Source organism: Balaenoptera acutorostrata, chromosome 12 (genome assembly GCF_949987535.1).
Source record: "Balaenoptera acutorostrata chromosome 12, mBalAcu1.1, whole genome shotgun sequence".
Lineage (NCBI taxonomy): Eukaryota > Metazoa > Chordata > Mammalia > Artiodactyla > Balaenopteridae > Balaenoptera > Balaenoptera acutorostrata.
In genome coordinates this window covers 16,246,552-16,269,302 of record NC_080075.1, presented here as the reverse complement: position 1 = coordinate 16,269,302, position 22,751 = coordinate 16,246,552, and the positions used below count along the sequence as shown (strand labels likewise).

The 22,751-nt window shown below is 39.8% G+C and overlaps 1 protein-coding gene across 1 annotated transcript in view; it reads left to right on the top strand.

Annotated features, from left to right (window-relative positions):
- The window catches only part of DNAH6 (dynein axonemal heavy chain 6), a 304,153-nt gene that overhangs the window by 119,529 nt on the left and 161,873 nt on the right, over positions 1-22,751 (top strand). Inside the window, exons 23-32 of the mRNA XM_057558258.1 lie at positions 2,374-2,593; positions 4,484-4,648; positions 4,733-4,846; positions 6,169-6,294; positions 6,380-6,535; positions 6,821-6,982; positions 13,488-13,625; positions 16,448-16,615; positions 18,578-18,726; positions 20,097-20,204. Coding sequence (XP_057414241.1) covers positions 2,374-2,593; positions 4,484-4,648; positions 4,733-4,846; positions 6,169-6,294; positions 6,380-6,535; positions 6,821-6,982; positions 13,488-13,625; positions 16,448-16,615; positions 18,578-18,726; positions 20,097-20,204 — 1,506 coding nt within the window. The remainder of the gene's footprint in view (positions 1-2,373; positions 2,594-4,483; positions 4,649-4,732; positions 4,847-6,168; positions 6,295-6,379; positions 6,536-6,820; positions 6,983-13,487; positions 13,626-16,447; positions 16,616-18,577; positions 18,727-20,096; positions 20,205-22,751) is intronic.

The window sequence follows — 22,751 nt, the reverse complement described above, 5'->3', positions numbered from 1 at the left end:
TATCCATTAATTTGTTAGGATATATTTAAAAACAAACTATAAAATCAAACCATCAGGGAACCAAAGAGCGAAACAAAAAAGGTATTTCATAATAGCAATCCAGCTAATATCTTGATTGGGGTGTGTAAGTGTCAAGGTTAAATACAATATTTGGTTTAAGTGGATAAGTACCCAAGGTGCTGGAAGGATTCTTGATCACAGCATCGTTTCACTGCTGGGTGTGTATGTGTGTACCTGCATGTGTGTGTGTGTCCACAGATGGGTATGTCAAAATTTAGAGACCTTTGTTGCCTGAGCTGGTTTCTTTAGGTTAATTGGTGGCCTAAGAGGGTTACTGTAGAAGTCGTCTAAGAGGTCATTTCACAAATTCCAAATGAAATTTTTTACTCATCCATTCATTCTAGAAACATACCAAATGTTTTCTTCAGTGATAAAAATACAAAGAAGAAAAGGCCAGATCCCCACTCTAATGGAGCTCGTGGTTAACGGGTGGACAGTTATGTAAATACACCATTTCAATATAATTATATATGACCACACTATGACTACCTGATGGTAGCAAGTGCTCCGGACTTCAGTCATTGGGGGCACATTGTACCGTAACATAGACAATATCAAAAAATGGTTCATCTTTCATGGATTTTTCCTGTTAGATATAAAGGAAATGGCTGTTAAGGTCTCTCCTAGGACAAGCACTGAGTCAGCCAGGGTTAGGTGCTTATGTGGTTTGCTTGGGTAAGAGGGGTTGTTGCTGGGTACCAGGACAGGGTATGTGTGTGCACAAGATATCCAAGAGCTGGGAGATTTGATTGAGTTTAACAGATTCAGGCAACATGGGAAAAGACAGAAGAGTTTGAGGTTTGGAATGTGCCTTTTATTTCACTCTTAAATCAGTGGTCCTTAACTTGAGTCTACCAAGACCAGAGAAAATCTGTACACTGTTTTGATCTTTAAAGAAATCTGGACACAAATTTACCTGTGACAATATTGAACACCTAAAAGCATCAGCTTTTATTTTTCCTTTTGTTTAGAATTACATCAACTAGGTCTACAGTGTTTATTATGTCAGGAGGCTCTGTACACTACTGATTTCACGCTCCAAGCCTTAATGAAGGCTTACTATGAGCCATGGACCAAGTTAGGATCTGGGGACACAAGGTGAATATAACACTGTTCCTTCTCCCACAGGGCTCATAGTCTAATCTTGACAGTTATCTGTTTCATTAGTTGAAAAGAGGCAGGGGTACAAATTATTACCATATGTGGTATTTTAAAGAAGCAAGACTAATAGGGTGCAACCCAAAACATCTTTATTTCTAATGACAGCCTCTGTATTCCCTACTAGGGGCTAGTTTCTTCCTGTCCCTGGCCAAAATCTTGAGAAGGTCTCATGAATTTTCTGGTCATTCTCTGATAATAATACAAAAAGTTCTCATTACCTTAACCCATTAAATGATCTATAATAATCAAAACTCTGAACTTCTTTCAAAGTGAAAACGTCCCCTTCTCTGGCGTAGCCTGTTGCAAAGCTGAAGGCTTTAGTGATGATGAGGATGTGTGTCATCAACCCTCCCCACTTCCTATTAGGTTTCTGAGGTCTCCAGTTTGGGGGCAGGAAATGGAGGAGAGGCAAGACGGCAGGAGAAGCCTGACTTGGCTGGTACCCAACTGGCCCCTCTCTCACGTGGGGCCTTCCACGTGCTAATGGGATCCCTCCAATCCCGAGGGATCTCTCATAGGCAGCTTCCTCCATAGGAGTGAAGTGTCTTCTCCAGCCAGACCCTCATCCCTCTCTCTCATCCCTGGACATCCAGGTGTGCCCCTTCTCCAGTTGTTTTTCCTAGGGTATCTTCATGTCTCCAAATGGCCCTGCTGGGCAGTATCTAAGAAAATCCCAGGCAGGATCACACCAGCATGGCCCACACGTGTGTAGTCACAGAACCAAATAAGGTTCCTGCAGCCACCCATTCATCTATTCAACCAATTTTGTATTGAATACCAGGTATATGTGAGGTACGAGGCCAGATTCTAGGGAAAACAAGTAATATATCTTCACTCTAGGAACTCAAAGCCAGTAACAGACATACAACCAAATCAGTATCTTAGCAAGTGCTAGCATCTTTACAATTTTTATGAAAAATATCTACCTTTTATGTACCAGGCACTAATTCCAGATGTTTGAGATGCATCCACACTAATCTTTATAAAAATCATATTTAGAGACACGTGGCCTCCCAGACCCAGGACCCATGGGATAGAGGTCCAGAAAATCAGTGTATGGGGAAGAGATGTGGCTAAGGGATTTATCTTTCATGTCCATATAAGGCTTTGCTTCAGTTTCAAGTTACATTTTAAGTATATTCTTTAATCTAGATTTTACTTCTTGTCAAATGATGAGCTTCTGGAGATTTTGGCCCAGACACGAAATCCCCAAGCTGTGCAGCCACACTTAAGGAAATGCTTCGACTCCATTTCAAAGCTCGAATTTGCTCTAATGCCTCCAACTGAGGGAAGAATTCCTGGCATGGATGCAGAGCCAGAAAAGATTTACACTAATGATATTTTAGCGATGCTGTCACCAGAGGGAGAAAGGGTAAGGGCTTTTTGTTTATAATTCTTCATGCGTAAACTTTGTTACTCTTCTAGGGTGGAGGGTAGAGGTTTATTCATTGTCATGCTAAGCATTCATCAAGTGCTACTGTGATCTGGTCTTCTGCTGGCTTAGCAATTTCAAAGATAATCAAAGATAAAATTCTTGCCCTCGAAGAACTCAAAGACAGCAGAGACATAGTCAAACAATTGAAAGGCCCCACAGAAAAATGCAGTAACAGAGACTGTGCTCTGTTCTTGGGAACAGGGTGGAAAGTACTGGAGCCAGGTCTTAACTCTCCATAAGGGGCACGAGAGTAGGGTGGTTAAGAGCTGGTTCTACTGCCGGGACACATGGATTCCACTCCCAATCTTTAACCTCATCTGTAAAACAAGGATTAGTAATAGTGCCTGATTAATGAGTTGCTGGGGATTTTCAAGTGTGTATGTAAATTACTTAGAACAGTACTGAGCAGGTGCTATGAAGTATTAGTTGTCATTGTTTGGCAGCAGCCTCTCCAGGGCCCGGCACAGTGCCTGTAAACACCAAGCAAGTGAATGCATTAGCAGACTGTGGGGAATCAGGTGACCGCACAGAGGAGAATCACACATACACACACACAGGCAGCCAAGGAAGGTGGAGAGGAGACATGGGAGGGACAGCATTCCATACAGAGAAATTGTGCAGGGAAATGCCAAGGATTTCAGTCCAGGTAGAGCACAGTAGTGTATCTATGGGATTGGAAGGAGCCCATAGACACTTTACGTGACCTACACATGCACCCAATGCTCATAGCAGCATTATTCACAATAGCCAAGACATGGGAGCAACCTAAGTGTCCACCAACAGATGGATGGATAAAGAAGACATGGTATATGTATGCAATGGAATATTACTCTGCCATAAAAAAGAATAAAATTTTGCCATTTGCAACAACATAGGTGGACCTGGAGGGTTTTATGCTAAGTGAAATAAATCAGACAGAGAAAGACAAATACTGTATGTTTTCACTTATATATGGAATCTAAAAAGTAATACAAACTAGTGAATATAACAAACCAGAAACAGATTCACAGATATAAAGAACAAACTAGTGGTTACCAGTGGGGAGAGGGGAGGGGGGAGGGGCAAGGTAGGGGTAGGGGATTAAGAGTTACAAACTACTATGTATAAAATAAATAAGCAGCAAGGATATATTGTACAGCACAGGGAAATACAGCCATTATTTGTAACAACTTTAAATGGAGTATAATCTATAAAAATATTGAATCATTATGTTGTACATGTGAAACTAATATAATATTGTAAATCAACTGTACCTCAATAAAGAAAATTTTTTTACTTGTCCTAAATTGATCCTCTTGCAAAAGAATTTGTTCATCACTAGTGCAAAAGAGAAAGGAGAAGACCTAGGCTAGGATCCAGGGAAAACATGACATTTAAAGGGAGGGTAGAAGAAGAACAGATGCAGGAGCCCAGACAACCAGGGCAGTCAGGTCATTGGTAGTCCAAGAAATAAATGTGAAAAGGGCTGTAAAGCGTCGATTGGACTGGATGATTGGGAGAGCACCGGTCACCTTAATGACCTGAACAGATTTAGAGGAGTGGTTGGGGCCAAAATTCAGATGGCAGGAAGTAAGGGAAAAAAGTGGAGGAATTCATTTAGTGCATATAAACTCCTCTTTACGGGAGTTGGCTCCAAAGGGAAGCAGTGAAATAAATCACCAAGTCGGGGGGTGGGGGGCGGGGCGGTGTAAAGAGAGGTGCTGAGTGGGTATCAGTAGAAGTGCCAGTGTTCATGTTCAGGCTTCCATGTTTACCTAGCTCAGGGTTCCGTTACGATGTACACAGGATGTACAGCCTACATGTTATCACGGTCTGATTATCTTCCAGGTGAGCCTGGGGAAAGGCCTCAAGGCCCGAGGCAACGTGGAGGAGTGGCTGGGCAAAGTGGAAGAAGCCATGTTCACGTCTCTGCGTCGCCTGTGCAAAGCTGCCATCGCTGACTATCTGGGGAAACCGAGGACAGTATGGGTGATCGCCGGCCACCCTTCTCAAGTAACTTATACTGCTTAAATCTCCGCCTCTGGATCCTGTTTGGGTGAGATGCATCACACACTGAAGAAAGGTGTTTCCATGCAGGTGATCCTGACCATTTCTCAAATCATGTGGTGCCGCGATTTGACAGAGTGTTTAGAAAGAGAAGATGGTAACCATTTAGAGGCCCTGGAAGCTTTTGAAAAAGTAAACTTTGAGGTGAGATTACGGCAGGGTGACATCGAACATAGCACTGTGCCAGATGGTCCCAGTGGCTTTTATTGGAGTGGTTAATGCAAATTCACTACTTCAGAAATTGTAAGCCTCTGACATGACATCCAAAGCTTTGGACTTCTCACTAAAACTATTTCTGTTGAAGTTTTCTCAGCGACGCTACCCTGATGTTTGTGTAGTATGTATATGAATACTATTAAAAATAGAAGGAAAGCGTAACTCAAGAGGAAAATGTCAGGATTATAATGGTTTGCCACCTTTAAGAAGAAATGTTATCCTGGGTCCTGATATCTCTCCTAGAAGTGGATTCAATCCCGGAAAACCACAGGATTTGTGCCATTTCTATTCTTAGGCCCAACATGTGCTTTTCTACTGTTTTATAGAAGCCTCAGGCAACTATCAATAAATAATTGAATGAACTAAATACCATTCTACACAAATTTTTGAGCTATTGTTGGGAAATGCAACTTTACAGCCAGGCCACATCTTTAACTCCAAATTCAATTCTACTTCCAAGCAATGTTGCATTTTTGAAGACTCACCCTTAAAACAGAAAAAGGAGGAAACAACTTTCTTGAAATAGGAAAAAACCTCCTTCATGAAGGTCCTCGATAGAATTTCAACTCAAAGAGCCCCAGAGAAAAGACTCGCTATGGAAAGTCCCATTGACCTCTTTGTAGAGGTGGCCCCTGATCAGGGTCAGCCTGAGTGAAAACTCAGCACAACATTTCAAGGCCTTCAGAGGCACTGCCCTTCTCTGAAAAAGATTTAACCATTTATGTGAAAATCAGGAACTCAGTCTATCAAAAAATGCTTTCGTTTAATCAATCATTGGCTTGGTTTAAATGCTCAGGATTTCTGATTATTCCCCCCATCCCACCAAAAAAAAAAAAAAAAACCACCAAAAAACCTATCCCTGAAAATGAAGAGTACTACCTTAATCACATTTGATTTTTAGGGAGAACCGTCTTCTCTAGAGACATCATCACATGGTGGTTAAGAGCAGGGGCTTTCCTTGAGACAAATGTCTACTCAAGTGTAATTTTTGCTACTTTATAACTATGTCAATTTCCTTACCCTCTGTGACCCTCAGTTTCCTCTAATGTGAAACTGGTATAAAGATTGTATTGTACTTCACAGAAGCCTTATAGGAATTAAATAAGTTAAACTGTTGTCCTGGGTCACAGAATTACAGATTCTTACTAAATTTGGAATAGACATTTGTCAAAACTATCTAATTTTATAGGTATCTAATATGTAAGCTGATTTTTGAAAATTATATATCACTTTTTTTTTTTAATTTTTAGAGATTAAATGCCCTGGCTGCAATAGTCCGAGGCACTCTTCCTAAATTACACAGAAACATCATAACTGCCTTAATTACTATTGATGTACATGCAAGAGACATAGTCACTGAACTTGTTCAAGCCAAGGTACCTCTTTCACTTAAATAAAATCATATATTTCTTTCTGAAATTAATGCATCTAATATGTGTATCATTGTCATCACTTATGTAGGTAGAGGTAGTTGAATCCTTTGACTGGCAGAGACAACTGCGCTATTATTGGGATATAGACCTGGACAATTGTGTGGCAAGGATGGCGCTCTCTCAGTATACTTATGGCTATGAGTATTTGGGTGCATGCCCAAGATTAGTTATTACTCCTCTCACAGTAAGTTACTGATCATTTAGGTTCATTACTGCTTTTTCCCCACCAAAATAGTTCTGAAAAGTTTCCTTCTACCATTAACCCTTGAAAGGACTTGCCATGAATACATCTTTGTAAAGCAGAGATTTGTGCTTTTTGATCATGTGCCTGGATTTTTTAGTATATTTCAATTGCTATAGAACCTTTCATAAAAAAATAATGACCCTCCTGCTATAGAAAGGAAAGGACTTATGAATTTGTGGCCAGAGTCAGTTCCCTTCAATAGTGACAATTTATCAATTTCTTCAGGATCGCTGCTACCTTTGCCTCATGGGGGCTTTGCAGCTCGACCTGGGAGGCGCACCAGCTGGTCCTGCTGGCACGGGGAAAACTGAGACTACCAAAGACCTTGCAAAAGCTCTCGCCATCCAGTGTGTGGTCTTTAACTGCTCCGATGGTTTGGACTACAAGGTACGGTCCTGGCATCTGAACACTAACATTAAGTGTTTTATGTGGCTTTCTCTATTTGCAACATGACATAACAAAAGAAGGAGAGAAAGGGGTGATGGCAAGCTAGGGAAAACTAGTGGGGCAAAGAATGATTAAAGTGGAATAAATAGAGCAAGGGAGTAGAGTCAACACAAGGCAATCCGAGTGGGCCAGGTAGGAATCAAGGCCAGGGGAGGATTGGTCAAATGGTGGTAAGATTAAAGACCTGTTCATGTCAGTAGGTAGAAAGAGAGGAGATGAGATATAAGACAGAATAGCAGGGAAATCTAAGAACAAGGAATAAGCTTACAGGAAGTGATGAGCAATTCAGAGTTACGTATTGAAAATGAAATACGTAGGACATGAGAATTCACGGTAAGATTTTTCATTGAGTAGTTCTCAGAGTTTTTCACTCTTAAAAATTGTTGAGACCTGGGACTTCCCTGGCAGTCCAGTGCTTAAGACTTCGCCTTCCAATGCAGAGGGTGTGGGTTTGATCCCTGGTCGGGGAGCTAAGATCCCACATGCCTCACGGCCAAAAAACCAAAACATAAAACAGAAGTAATATTGTAACAAATTCAATAAAGACTTTAAAAAATGGTCCACATCAAAAAACAATCTTAAAAAAAATTATTGAGACTTCCAAAAAGTTTTTGTTTATATGTATGGATTACATCTATTGATATACACCATGTTAGAAATTAAAATTGCATTTAAAATATTTGGGTGGGGGGGGACTTCCCTGGTGGTGCAGTGGTTAAGAATCCGCCTGCCAGTGCAGGGGACACAGGTTCAAGCCCTGGTCCAGGAAGATCCCACATGCCGTGGAGCAACTAAGCCCGTGCACCACAACTACTGAGCCTGAGCTCTAGAGCCTGCGAGCCGCTACTGCTGAGCCCGCACTCCACAACTGCTGAAGCCCGTGTGCCTGGAGCCTGTGCTCCACAACAAGAGAAGCCACCGCAATGAGAAGCCCACGCACTGCAACAAAGAGGAGCCCCCACTTGCCGCAACCAGAGAAACCCTGCGTGCAGCAAAGAAGACCCAACGCAGTCAAAACTAAATAAATAAATAAATTTTAAATAAATAGCCTTTCTTTTAAATAAAGTAAAATAAAAATAAAAATATTTATTTGTTTTAAAATAACCATAATAAACTCATTACATGTTAGCATAAATACACTTTTTGAGAAAAATAACTATTTTCCCAAACAACTATAAATAGAGTATAATCTATAAAAATATTGAATCACTATGCTGTATACCTAAAAGTAATGTAATATTGTAAATCAACAGTACCTCAATAAAAAAAGTTGATGAGGATAATTCTTTATAGAAGAATCACAGCTAATACATGCAGAGGGATAACATTAGAAATTACTATTTTGCAAACTCTAAAAAATTAGTAGATCTGGTAATGATCATCTTTGCTAAAACCACATTAAAAGATTAATTGGAAGGTTTGTAATGGATGGATCAGGCTAATTATCCATTGGTCAATCAAAACGTCACTGAATTTGAGACAACCAGGAAACATGTATCTTCTGCTTTGGTACACAATCTGAATTATTCCTGTTCAGAAATTTTTAAACCTCAAACTAATGAATTTAATTAAGTGTCTAGATTTAAATACAGTTTTCAAGAAGTATATAAGGTAGAGAAACATGTTAACACCACAAGAATTTAATCAGCCAAATATGGAATGCAAGAAATTCCACAGGGAAAATAACCTATAGACCTTTAAAAAATAAATTGCATAAAAAGGGGAGGATGCAGAGAACTGTTATAAATTTAAAGAGATTAAAAGACACATTAACTGTAAAACAGATAGCTAGTGGGAAGCAGCCACATAGCACAGGGAGATCAGCTCGGTGCTTTGCAACCACCTAGGGGGTGGGATAGGGAGGGTGTGAGGGAGACGCAAGAGGGAGGAGATATGTGGATATATGTATATGTATAGCTGATTCACTTTGTTATACAGCAGAAACTAACACAACATTGTAAAGCAATTATACTCCAATAAAGATGATTAAAAAAAAAAAAAGACACATTAACCAAATGCAGTGTTTGGACCTTGTTTGCATCCTTATCCAACTGTAAAAGGATCCTTTTAGGACCATTGCAGAAAATTGAACATGAACTGGTGTTAGATGACATCAAGGAATTACTTGAGTTTTGGTAAAACCAATTACTTGATTTTTGTTTGAATGTGTTAATAGTATTGGTTTGTTTTTTTTGTTTTGTTTTGTTTTTAGGTTCTTACACATTACAGAATCTGTGATGAAATACTAATGATGTCTGGGGCTTGTTTTAAAATACTCCAACAACAGCATAAAGTGTTGGAAGTATTTTAAAAAGAGCAGAATGTTGATGATTGTTAAACTGAGCACCTTCTTTTACCTCCTGTGTATGTTTGAAATACTCTGATACAAAAAGTTCTTTTAAGTTCTTTTGAAGTATAAAGCATCAAAATTAAAATGGCAGAAATAACTCCAAAAATTCTTTTTTAATGGTCAGTCAATTGCTACACAATTAGTGTCTTTCAAAAAAGGGGTGGGGGAGAAATTAGCCCCTGACCGCTATCAGCTGAGAGCTGGCCTGGTTCAAACAGCCTCTGTGCTTCTCCAGTTGGACTCAAACAGTTTCATAGACCACCAACATCAGACTTGGTCACTTTGTGCCCACGATGCCGTGAGACAAAAACCACACCATAATCAAATCTGAGAACAGACACAAACAAGAACTCTGTCCAAACCACAAAAATGACCGAATATCCTCCTCTCTCCACTAACCGGAGTAACTGCTACATGTTTACTGACACCTTGAGCCACGCTGCCCTATAGACTCCTAGATAGATGTTATTATGACACCCATCAGAGAATCACCCCAACTTTCTGCCAACAAAAATTTAGAGTGTCGTGGTGTCCCCAAAAAGACATGTTCAAGTCTCAATGACTGATAACCTGTAAAGCTGACCTGATTTGGAAATAGGGTCTCTGCAGATATAACCAAGCTAAGCTGAGGTCTTACTGGACCTGGATGAGCCCTAATCCAATAACTAGTGGATTTGTAAGAAGAGGAAAATTCGGTTATAGACACACAGAGAGGAGAAGCCCATGTGAATATACACAAGAGGTGAGCCAAGGAACACTAAGCATTGGCTGCAAGCATGAAAAGCTATGAAGAGACGAGGAAGAATACTCCCCTAGGACTTTCAGAGTGAGTATGGCTTGGCCAACACCTTGATTTTAGACTTCTAGACTCCAGGACTATGCAAGAAAAAATTTCTGTTGTTTTAAGCCACCCAGTTTACAGTCATTTGTTACCATCGCCCTTCAAAACTAATACATAGAGCAATATCCTGCTTCATTGAACCTTCCTCAAACTTTCCTATAAGAAATCCTTCTAATGTTCTTTTACTGAGACATCTCATGGTTTCCCATGGTCTGTGGTCTCCCTTATTGCAATAAGCAATAAACTCAAACTTTTTTTACCATGGATGAGTTCCAGTGATCTTAAAGCTATGGGCATTGACTGCAGGCATGCTACAGGGGGATAAATTTTAGCAAAGAGCCCATATTGAAGATAAAGATCTGGAATTTTTTAAATTGAGATGTAATTGACATATTATATTAGTTTTACGTGTACAACATAATGATTTGTTATATGTATATGTTCCAAAATGATTACAGTAAGTTTAGTTAACATCCATCACCACCAATATGTTTTCTATGTCTTTGAGTTCATGTTTTTTTTTAGATTCCACATAGTAGTGATATCATACAGTATTTGTCTTTATTTGTCTGACTTATTTCACCTAGCATAATGCCCTCGAGGTCCATCCATTACATATTGTCACAAATGTGATATATATATCACAGCACATTTTCTTTATCCATTCATCCATTGTTGGAAACTTAGGTTGTTTCCATGTCTTGGTTATTGTAAATAATGCTTCAATGAACATGGATGTGCAGATATATTTTTGAGTTAGTGATTTTCATTTTCTTTGGATAAATACCCAGAAGTAGAATTGCTGAATAATATGGCAGTTTTGTTTTTAATTTTCTGAAGAACCTTCATTCACTATGTTATACAGCAGAACCTGCACCAATTTACATTCCTACTAACAGTACACAGGGGTTCCCTTTTCTTCACATCCTCACCGCACTTGTCATTTCTTGTCTTTTTGATAATGGACATTCTAACAGGTGTAAGGTGATGTCTCATTGTGGTCTTGATTTGCATTTCTCTGATGATTAGTGACGTTGAGTATATTTCAGGGTACCTGTTGACAATTTATTTATGTGTCTTCTTCAGAAAAGTGTCTTTACCCATTTTGAAATTGGTTTGTTTGCTTGTTTTCCTATTGAGTTGTATGATGTCTTTATATATTTTAGATATTAACACCTTATCAGATATATGATTTGCAAATATGTTCTTCTATTCCTTAGGTTGCCTTTTCATTTTGTTGATGGCTTCCTTTGGTGTACAGAAGCTTTTCAGTTTGATATAGTCCCATTTGACCTGGAATTTTCTTCTTTTAAAACTTCTGTCCCATTAATATCCCTTGAAAAGTCTTCCTGTACACCCCACCACCTGGGGAATGAAACCATTGCTCTACAATATGAAGGAGTTGCTCAGCTTTGTCATCCAGAATACCAGCTTGGTCTTTAGTCTTATCCATTCTGTTGTTTAGTCCATCTATTTCATTTTTGTAATCTTGACTATAATATAATTAATTTCCAGGGATTATTTCTTATCTCTCACCAATTCTTTCTTAGAGCATCTTGTTTTATGATAGGAATGAAATTTCCTCTAAAATCTCTCTGAGGGTTCCATTTGAATTTTTAAATTTTTTCTTTTGTTCTCCAAATTACCTCCATTTTCTTCAGGGTTGCTCATTTAGTTTATTCTTCTTCTCTCTTCCTTGATGTTGATGTTTCTCAAATGTGTGTTGACTTTTACTACTTAGTTCTTAAGTGAGGACTGAGTTGATTAGTGAGAACAACTTGTTTCCTCAAAAGGCCCCTGCCTTAAATGAGAAAGCTCCCGTGATCTCTATGGGAGTGTAGGATGTTTGGTTAGCAGGCTTCACCATACAGTGTGTGGGCATGGGCAGCCAGGAAGCCAGAAACATTTTATAAATGCCAAAATAATAAGGATTTTTCTTCTAGTAGTGAAGTTAAGTGGGTTTCACTCTTGGATGGAGCTGTCTATCCTTTTGACTCTCAGTTGAGTAAAGTGGAGGTCTGAAATCATCTATCTTTTTTTATCTCTGCTTTCCTTATCTCCCAAGCCTAATGTCTTCTTCCAATATCTCCTTATATCTCCCAAAGACAGACCTCCCCCTTTCTCTACAAGGCAGTCCTTGGGTTTTAGGCTGGAGGGAGAGTGTCAGCACTGCCAGCCTTAAGAGCCCTGTTTACTCTACTTGGAATAAGGAGAGGGAAGGACAGAGAAGGGAAGGACCCACAAACCTGATCATTCCAAGTACTCATCTTTGGCTAATTCCCAAGGATCACCCTGGGACCTGTGTCTGCTTTTCTTGCATGTATTGCTGTTGGGTTCGGAGTTTCTTGGAGACCCCCCTGAAGGGCAGTTCTTCCTTCCCTCTGTCTTGGGCCTGCATTCTGCCCTTCTCAGTTGAGTAATCTGTATCTATGTACTTTCCATCTTCCAAGATTTTTTTTCAAAATTTTCTTCCTGCTGCTGGTTTCCCTTCCCATTATACTTTCATCAAGCAGGTACAGGTATAAATGTAGATACAGACATGGAGAGAGTTCTACCTTTCTGTCATTCATGGGCATTTAGGAGGAAGGGATGGTAGCAGTATATGCTCAGTTGACCATCTTGAAACAAAAAAACAAAAAACCATTAGCTCTATTTTTAAAGAGATAGAGATGGTATAATGCAATAGTTGTACAAATGCTTAACCCAAAATTCAAGTCTCTAAAGGAACTTTCCTCTGTAGATAGCCACAAGTACATATTCATTCTCCTCCACCATTAATATTCTGCTATAGAAGAAATTAACAACCATTACATTACTCTGTGCAGCTGTGCTTCTGCTCAGTGGTTCCTGTTTGTTGTCTGCCATGTGTAGTACCTGGTAAAGATGAAAGCTTCTACCAGTAAAGTTTTTCAAGGTTTTCTTAAGTCATTAAGTGTGTCTATTCTAGGTGTTAGTTTCTTTGGGAACCTGTGAAGTATTTACATAGGTGAACAGAGGTTATGAAAAAGTAGGAAAATTGGTCAGATTGTCATTTTATTTAAAAATAAAAATTAGCTTCAAATCATTTATAGAGAAGACAAAAAGATATTTCTTCTTAGAGAAAGGTGTTAACTTCTGACATAAGACCGGGATTCACATAAAACCATTGCTGATTTCCAGATATCACCTATTTTCCTTTTACTATTTCAGCTCAAAATTTAACTTTTGAAGGAGTTCAACTCTACAATATATAGTTGAATGTATTTTGATTTCAGATGATGGGGCGCTTTTTCAGTGGTCTGGCACAATCAGGGGCCTGGTGCTGCTTTGATGAATTTAATCGAATTGACATAGAAGTTTTGTCAGTCATCGCACAGCAGCTCATTACCATCAGGAATGCCAAAGCTGCAAAGGTAAGGCACTGGTCAGTTGTCTGTGGAGATCACGTTTCTTAAGTTCATAATGAATTTATGGCATGTTGCATCTTAGGAAGGACAGTGCTAACTTTAGCCTATGTATTCCAAGTTTCTAGTGTCATTGGTGAGTATTACAGCAACGGGACTTTGTTGGATGAATTAATTGCTCATCCAGGCAACACAGAGAAACAACTGTATGGCAGACATTGTGCTGGGACCTGAGGATACAGAGTTGGTGAGACTCAGTCCCTGCCCTCATGGAACCTTGTTCTTCCCACCCTCAACACACGTGCACATGCACACACACACACACACACACACACACACACACTCTTCTACTCCCTGTCCCTTTCTCCTCCACCTCCTCTTTTCCTCCTCACCTTTCTTATTCTTGCCTTTGACATATACTTCTCTGCTAAGTTTCTCTAATGCTGCCTCTTCTAGGCTCTACTGCCTTCCTCATGGCCCCTAGTCTCAGCCTATTGCTGGTAGAAAAATGAGAGAAGAGTCCTGGAAAACCCAGGGGGACCTTGACTCCCCAGAACTCACTGGACTGGAAAAACCAAGGAGTGTAGGGCCAGATGAAGATATTAAAATGGCCTCACTATTTAAAATCTGATTTAACCCATATGAGCATGTTGCTGGAGAAGGGTTTTGTACTGGGAAGGTGATGGCAGTGAAGGATGGGACCAAGTCCCCTACTGCTCTGTGTTGACCTTGTGAGATTATGTCATGAGGTCACCAAAGGGCAGAATGATGTTCAGCCAGTACAAACCAGAACAGCCTTGCCAGTTGTTTAATATTTAAATAGTCACTGCCCCGAGCCCCTGGAAGGTCCCCACCATTACCTTGGCCCCTACCTGAAAAGTCTCAGACCTCCTCAGGAGCCAGCCACAAGGGTTCATCCTGACCTACCAAGGGGGCCTCTGGACCCAGCTCCTGCTCTAGGGACAGGGGCCATTCTCATCGGAAAGTGCCCTGCTAAAGAGCTGTTAAATATTTTATCACCTCTGCAAAAAAGCATATTATAGAACAAGTAAAAAGAAAGCAGAAATTGGACTTTTACCAGCTACTAAATTGTACACGTCATTGTACTTTACACTTATTTCATCTTCACACCAAACCAATGTGAAGTAAGCATTTTCCCAAGCTACAGGTCAAAAAGATTCAGAGAAATTAAAACATTTCTGGGAACAACATAGAACCAAGACACACATCTAAATCTGTGTGACCATGAGGTCCATGCTCCTCCAACTACACACCCTCCGGGGGCCCGCATTAAAATCAGGGACCACCAGATATAACATAATGTCAGTCGTTATCACCATCCTGAGTGCTTAGCAAAGCCTGGGGAGCAAGGGAGAAGGAACCAGAGAAAACCCAGGCAGCCTTGAAGCATTGCCAACTGGAGGGCAACCATGTGAGGTGAAAGGAAGGTAGGAGGACATCTGAGACTAACCAAATCTCACCCTTGACTTTGCCAGTGGTCAGATGAGATAGTTGGAGTAGAATATGCCCCCTGGAATACATGAAGAAACTAAAGCACAGCAATTTACACGTTTGAATAACACAAAAGCCATTTAACAGCAGCAGGACCGGGGTCTCCAGTTGTGCGGTCCAGCATTTCTCCTCCAGGCTATGACACATCACCCCAGCTCCATCATGGTCTTCCCCTGTATTCTTTGTGACTGAATATAGTGCCTTCATCCAGTCACCCATCTAGAATCCTGGAATTCATCTTGAATTTTTCCCATTGCCATCAACCCCAGAATCTAAGCCATCACCAAGTCCACTCAATTGTATCTCCTAGATCTCTCTCATCTCCAATAAGAACTCCCTAATTCTGGCTCTCCTCATCTCCCCAGTAACGCTTCCTCCTGGTCCCCCTGTCTGTAGTTTGTCTAACCTGTCCAATGCCATCTTTGGTCCTATTACTCTGCTCAAAACTCTCTGTTTCCGCCCATCCATGGAACAAAATCTAAATTTTTTAGCAGAGCATGCAAGATTTATGATGCTCAGGCCCCAGCCTACTTACACTTTCCTCCTAGAACTTTACCCTTTAGCAAAGTGAATAGCTGGCCATTCCCTGAACATGCAACGCTGTTTCTTGTTCTTGCTCCCTTTGACTGGAATGGCTGCCCTGTTCATCTATAGGAAATGCCCTCTTCATTCTCCGGGTCTCACACGGGCTTCCCTGCTCCTCCTATGAGCTTTGCTCCCTGTGGGCTCTGCACACACCTCCACTGTAGCATCGATTGCACTGCATGGTCATGGTCCTAGGTCTAACTCTACACAACAAGCCCAGGAGCTTCTCAAGGGCTCTGTATGCCCATTCCTAACCCATTGCCTACCTGGCACAGATGCTCAATGGGTGTTTGTTGTTGAATGAAAGTGAAGGGGTAATTCCAATGACTCTAACAGTGGGGCCTCAACCACTCAAGGACTAAGATCAGATTCGAATTTCTTAGGGATTCCAGAAAGTAGTGGTGGAGAAGGTTTAGTGGCCATTAAATCTAAGTTGAACTGAGGAGTCTCAGCAAAAGATGTTGAGGCCTAGAAGATTACAGGTCTGGGCCAGGAAGGCAGAGACACCTGGGTCAAGGCAGGGGCAGGAAGGCAGAGAGCAGGAAGCACGTAACCCGGAAGAGATTGGGAGTGGGTAGGACAGAATCAGGAAGGAAACATTCCCAACAGCAGGATTCAGTAGTCTTTGCTTGAATGCATGTTACACAAGTTTTGTACTCGAGTAGTAATTATGGGAAAGAATTTACAAATGTCGGGGGACGTGTTAACTTATATTTTCTCTTTCCCTTCAACAGCTCTCTAGATTCATGTTTGAGGGACGGGAAATAAAGTTGGTTATGACTTGTGCAGCCTTCATCACAATGAATCCTGGATATGCAGGCAGAACCGAGTTGCCAGATAATTTGAAAGCCCTGTTTAGACCCTTTGCGATGATGGTTCCAAATTATGCCTTGATTGCAGAGGTGAGCTTCACATTATAAAGCAGCAAAAACTTGTTTCTTTTATTTAGTATTTGATTCTATTGTGGTAGAAAGTTTCCCTTATGAATGCAGTCTAGCCAAGGTTATACAGTATTGTTTCCTCTTAAGTGTGTAGATATGATCGTTACCACATAGAATGTTTTGTTCTCTGTGTATGTGTGTTTGTGTGTATGTGTGTAACTGCTATATCCCTAAAGCCCAGGATGGTATCTGGAATATAGTAAGCCCCCAAAACTGGAATGAATAAGTAAGTTTAATTAACCAGTTCATTGGGGTTCATCAGTTTGTCTCTAGGAATTAAAATGTCTAGATTATTCTAAAAAGACTGTATTATTCTCACTTCTCTTGCTGCATTATTTTTTTTTAATTAGAGTCAAGGGATGTTAAGTAAAAGCAATACTAATCACTGATGATGGAGGGCAGGGATTTGTTTCTAGTCTGTATCAACTTAGTCAAAAAATAGCAATCATTAATAAGCTAATTATTTATGATTGTATTTGTTCCTTCTGTATCTATCTAGGAATCTTTCTATTTAAACTTTTTTGTTTCTTCATACTAGTTAACACCCAGTGTATTTAAATTTTGTATGTATTTTTCTTGGCACTTTTTACCGAGGTATAATTTATATATAGTAAAGGGCACAGATCATAAGGGTACAACAGAGTGAATCCTTACACATGTATTCACCTGTGTGATCACCAAGACCAACATATAGGATGTTTACAGGACTCTGGAAGGCCCCTCATGCTCAGTGCTGTATTTCACAGCAAGGGATGCTACCCCTTTTAGAACGGAGCTTCTCAGAAAGCACATATTACTCCTGTGGCTAATAAATTCCTGACAACAGCTAATTTAAAATATTCCTCTACATGAATTAAAAGTAACTGCCTAAGAATAGAACAGACCATGCCAAATCCTATCATTAGAAAAAGTACAACTTTTATTAGTATAATGCCTACAGCATCTCATGAGTCCCCCCGTGTCCTCTGTGGGTAAGGTGGGGTGGTGGGCAGTTAAAGCAGGTGGCTTCTTCACTCCAGACCACTCTCTGGACAGGACAGTAAATGACTTGCTCATTGTCCAAAGCTGGTAGGAAGAAAACCAGGTTTGGAACTCAGTCCAACATTGTGTTCACATCTCACGTTTTGTCCTACTGTTATATTACTCAGTAATTAATTGGAGAAATTTAAAAATCCAGTCTTCTGAGTGCTATTCCTATTGTTGTTACAGATTAAATGAATCAGGGTCTGTCATCAGTAAAAATTTTTAATCACCTGCAGTGCACAGAGTACTGTGCTAATAGGTAGTGATAGAGGAATGAAAAAAAAACAGACACCAGTACGAAATCTCTGCATTATCTCAAATCACGATTCCGAGGCCAACTGCAGTGATTTGAGTAGATTATGGATTGAAGGAAGTGTCCACATCCACCTCCACTATCATCACTGATTTATTTAACCAAGGGTGCAGAAACTTGTCAGAGGCAAGGTGGCCTCCTAGGGCAGGGGAGAGGCTGCAAATCTTTGTGTAGCTTCCCTTGACTCCCAAGGAGCCTAAAGGGAGTGCATCGCTGACACTGTCAGATCAGGGAAGCTCAAGTCTTGCTTTTATACTCAGGCCTCACAGCACCATCCAGCCTCCACGATGTGAACATTTTCACAGTGGGCTCTGCTGCTCCTTGAACCAAATGTCACCAAGACCACATCTTCATCTATCGAAAGAAAGCAGAATCAGTGCTCAGACATCCCCATATAATATCCCACCTTCCACCTTGTGGCACAAAACCTTTTTCCCATCAATCTTTACATTTCCTTGTTAAAGGGTATAACAACTTGGAGAGATACAATATAATACCTAAAGTAGATTTTGAATACATTGGTATTATGCTAATATGCTGTTATCAATATAATATAATAGACGCTGCATTATGTTTTTCCATTCTAGGTAATTCTATATTCTGAAGGATTTGAATCCAGTAAAATATTAGCAAGAAAAATGACTCAGATGTATAAGCTTTGCAGTGAACAGCTCTCTCAGCAGGATCACTATGACTTTGGCATGAGAGCCGTGAAGTCTGTACTGGTCATGGCTGGGTAAGAAACCAAAGTGGGCAAGAGTCAAGTTTCCAACCATGTCATCACTTGCATTTCATGAGTAATTCACAGATGGCTCTTAAAGCAACATAGCAAGGGATTAATAAATGTTAGCTGCTGCTGTCATCATGCTTACCTTGACACCCCCCTGCCACAGTGAAATGGGGCATCTCTCTTCATCCCAAGGTTCTTCACTGTGAGAACCAACATAGCTGCCCCCAGACCAAACCTGAGTCTCCACTAGGCTTTGGCTAACTTTTGTTTCCCCTGAACTCATCACATACAATGGGTTTCAGTGTACAAAAGGCTTTACCACCATGAGCTAGGATGACGAGACTTAAAAGACATACAGTTTGTTATGCAGCTACACTAATTAAGTCATACACATTACCTGACAAAGCATACTTCAGTTTCATCATTCCATCCGCATTCCAAGCTTTTATCCTAGACGCCCCCTCTCTCTTTACAGTTTGGTCCAAGGCTGAGCTTCTTTCTAGTTCCTAGTAGAACAAGAGTCTTTTCTCTTCTCAGGCCCCAGCTTCTCTCTTTATACCCTCTTGACACGCCCACCTGTGGCATCCCCAGCTTGTCCAGAGTCTCTGAGGGAATCTATCTTCTGTCTAGTCCTTCCTCTCAGGCCGTGACTTGCTGACTCAAGCTCCGCCCACACAGGACCCCTTCTGCCTGGCTCCTGTATCCCTGGCTTCTGCACAAATCTCCCTGCCTTTCTACCCTCTGTTCCTTCTTTCAACCTCCTAGATACAGTATTTCTCCTCTTTATAGGATTGCCGTTAATGGAAGAGGGATACTAAGGAGTTGAGACACGCTTGTATTCAGAGAACACAACTACAGCCCCCGGGCAAGACAGACAAAGGAGCAGTCGTCTAGAATATAATGTGTGAGGGCAACCATGGGGCTGTGCCCTGGGTTCGTTGGCAGGGGATGGAAGGACTTTCTAGAGGAGGGAATGTCTGAGCTGGGTTTTGAAAGAAAAATAAGAGCCAGCAAAAGACCAAAGCAGAGCATTCTGGGATAAGAGAAAAGGGAGTCATAGGGATATGAATCTTCATGATGTATTCAGGGAACTGTAAATACAGGGTGGATAAAGTCTGGATTGATGGGGGGAGCTTGAGAAAATGTCCTTGTCATTCTCCTCAAGGCTATGTAGCCTGTGCCTGACTTGTCCGTGTGCCCTCTTGGAGATGGACACTGGGCATGCAAGGGAAAATGGTCCCCTCCTTCCAGCAGGAATTTGCAGGGGCATGCTCTCCACAGCTTTCTGCAAGCAGAATCCCTGACCCACAGGTTTGGAAAATCATGTTCCATATTATGTTCTTGCAATGTCATCTGAATTATTCCTTTAAATTTAGGTCTTTAAAAAGAGAGAACCCAGACCTAAATGAAGATGTGGTATTGATAAGAGCTTTACGAGACTCTAACTTACCAAAATTCCTAACAGATGATGCTGTTCTATTCAGGTAAATTTCTAGGTGTGACAGATAAAGCATAGCTACTGTGTAGAGGTAAAGCATAGTTTATCTTCAGATATGTCTGCCTCTAACAAGGTATCATCTTTTCTAGAGACACTTGTTGCAATTTTTAAAATACTAGTTTAAATAAAGATACTGAAGTTTTAGCCTCAATCCAATCATTTATTTTTTTCAAAATGTTGATCACCAAGCTGCATGCTATGCAAATTAGCGTTTGGTTACAAATTCCTGACCTAAGGGAAATTTCTGACTCAAAAGAAGCAGATTTGGGCCCCCAAATAAATGTGATTGCTTTTATCTATTTCTACTTTTATTATTTAGTTTTATGTTTATCCAAGTCATATATATATGTGGTTTTAAAAATAAAATGCCATTATAAGTTACTCTCATGAAAAACAGCAGTTCCCTGCCCTTCACCAAGTCCCACTTCCCGAAGGCAATCATTTTTCAGTTCATTCATTCGTTCTTTCCTATTTCCCTCCATATTTTTTTTTAACATCTTTATTGGAGTATAATTGCTTTACAATGGTGTGCTAGTTTCTGCTCTACAACAGCCTCCATATTTTTTAGTACCAGGTTTATGCCATCTCATGACTTTTCCATTTTAGATGTTATCTATTAAGTTACTAACAGAGAGATGAGGATATGCACACGCACCTCTCCCCCTCCACCCGTCCTCTCTGTGTAGTCATGTTACAATATAACTGGAGCTGAATATTCAGAATTTCCATAATTTATTATAGAGGTATAAATATTACCCAAAGCTGTGCTATCTTTCCCTTGTTATTAAATTATCTAGCTTTTCATCTTCCCTTCATATATTAATTATCTTAATTTTTGTTTTTTATTCCTTTTACCTACTTTTCTATAAATCTATCACTAATTCATTTCAAATTCTGCCAGAATATAAATCTCCTAAAAACAAAAACAAAAACGACCTTCGATCATACAAAATATTCTCTCGAATTTGTCTCCTTGGAGCCCTTGTCCTCCTCTCTGATCTACACTGGTTGCCCATTACCCCTGGTGCATATCTGTCATCCTGGGATGTCCATTTATGACCTTGCTGGGGATTCTCTTTGCCTTTATCCACTATCAGATCCCTTTACCCAGAACATGTGTCTACTCACTTTTGTCAGAACATGATGAAAATTTCTATACAGTTATGTTTGCACAATTATGATATTGCTATGAGTGAGATTCTAGGAAGTACATTTCCTAGATCATGTGGTATGACGTTATAAATTTAGATAGATCCTATCAATATGTCCTCCAAAGACATTTTACATTTATATAAACAGTTTTATGAAAATGCCCATATCCCTTTATATGTTTTGGAGGGAGAGATACCAAAATAGTAGCCTATTTTATGTACATTACTTTAATTATTAGTACCACTGAGCATCATTTCTTATGTTCATTACTCATTTATATTTATTATTCTTAGAGCATTATTCTATTGTGCTTTTACTTAGCAATTTGTGGGAAATCATAAACTTTATCTGGTATAAAAATTGGAAATATTCTCTAAGTATATCATTCACTCTTTAAGTTTATGTTTAAAGCCTTTTGCCTCACACAAGTTTGATTTTTGCTTGTTTTTATTTTTTCACTTTATCAACTTTTTTAAAAGTTATAGAATTTTTATCTTTTTGAGGTAGACTTTCTTAACACAGTGTTGTAAAGTTAATCTCTTATATTTTCATCTAGTACCTTTTTTTCCTTGCTCTTTTTTTTATCGACATATAGTTGATTTACAATATTGTATGTTTCAGGTGTACAGCATAGTGATTCAATATTTTTATAGATTATACTCCATTTAAATTTATTATAAAATATTGGCTATATTCCTTGTGCTGAACAATATATCCTTGTAGCTTATTTGTTTTATACATAGTAGTTTGTACTTCTTCATCCCCTACTCCTATCTTGCCCCTCCCCACTTCCCTCTCACCACTGATAAACACTAGTTTGTTCTCTATATCTGTGAGTCTATTTCTTTTGTTATATTCACTAGTTTGTTTTATTTTTTTAGATTCCATATATAAGTGATAACATAGGGTATTTATCTTTCTCTGTATGACTTATTTCACGAAGCATAATACCCTCCAGATCTATCCATGTTGTTGCAAATGGAAAAATTTTATTCTTTTTATGGCTGAGTAATATTCCAACATATATACATACCAAATCTTCTTTATCCATCCATCTGTTGGTGGACACTTAGGTTGCTTCCATCCCTTGGTTATTGTAAATAATACTGCTGTGAATATTGAGGTACATGCAGCTTTTCAAATTAGTGTTTTCATTTTCTTTGGATTTATACCCAGGAGTGGAATTGCTGTATAATATGGTAGCTCTATTTTTAGTTTTTTAAGGACCCTCCATACTATTATCCATAGTGGCTGCACCAGTTTCCCACCAAGAACATAGAAGTGTTCCCTTTTCTCCACATCCTCGCCAACATTTGTTTTTTGTGGTCTTTTTGTTGGTTCCCATTCTGACAGGTGTGAAGTGATATCTCATTGTGGTTTA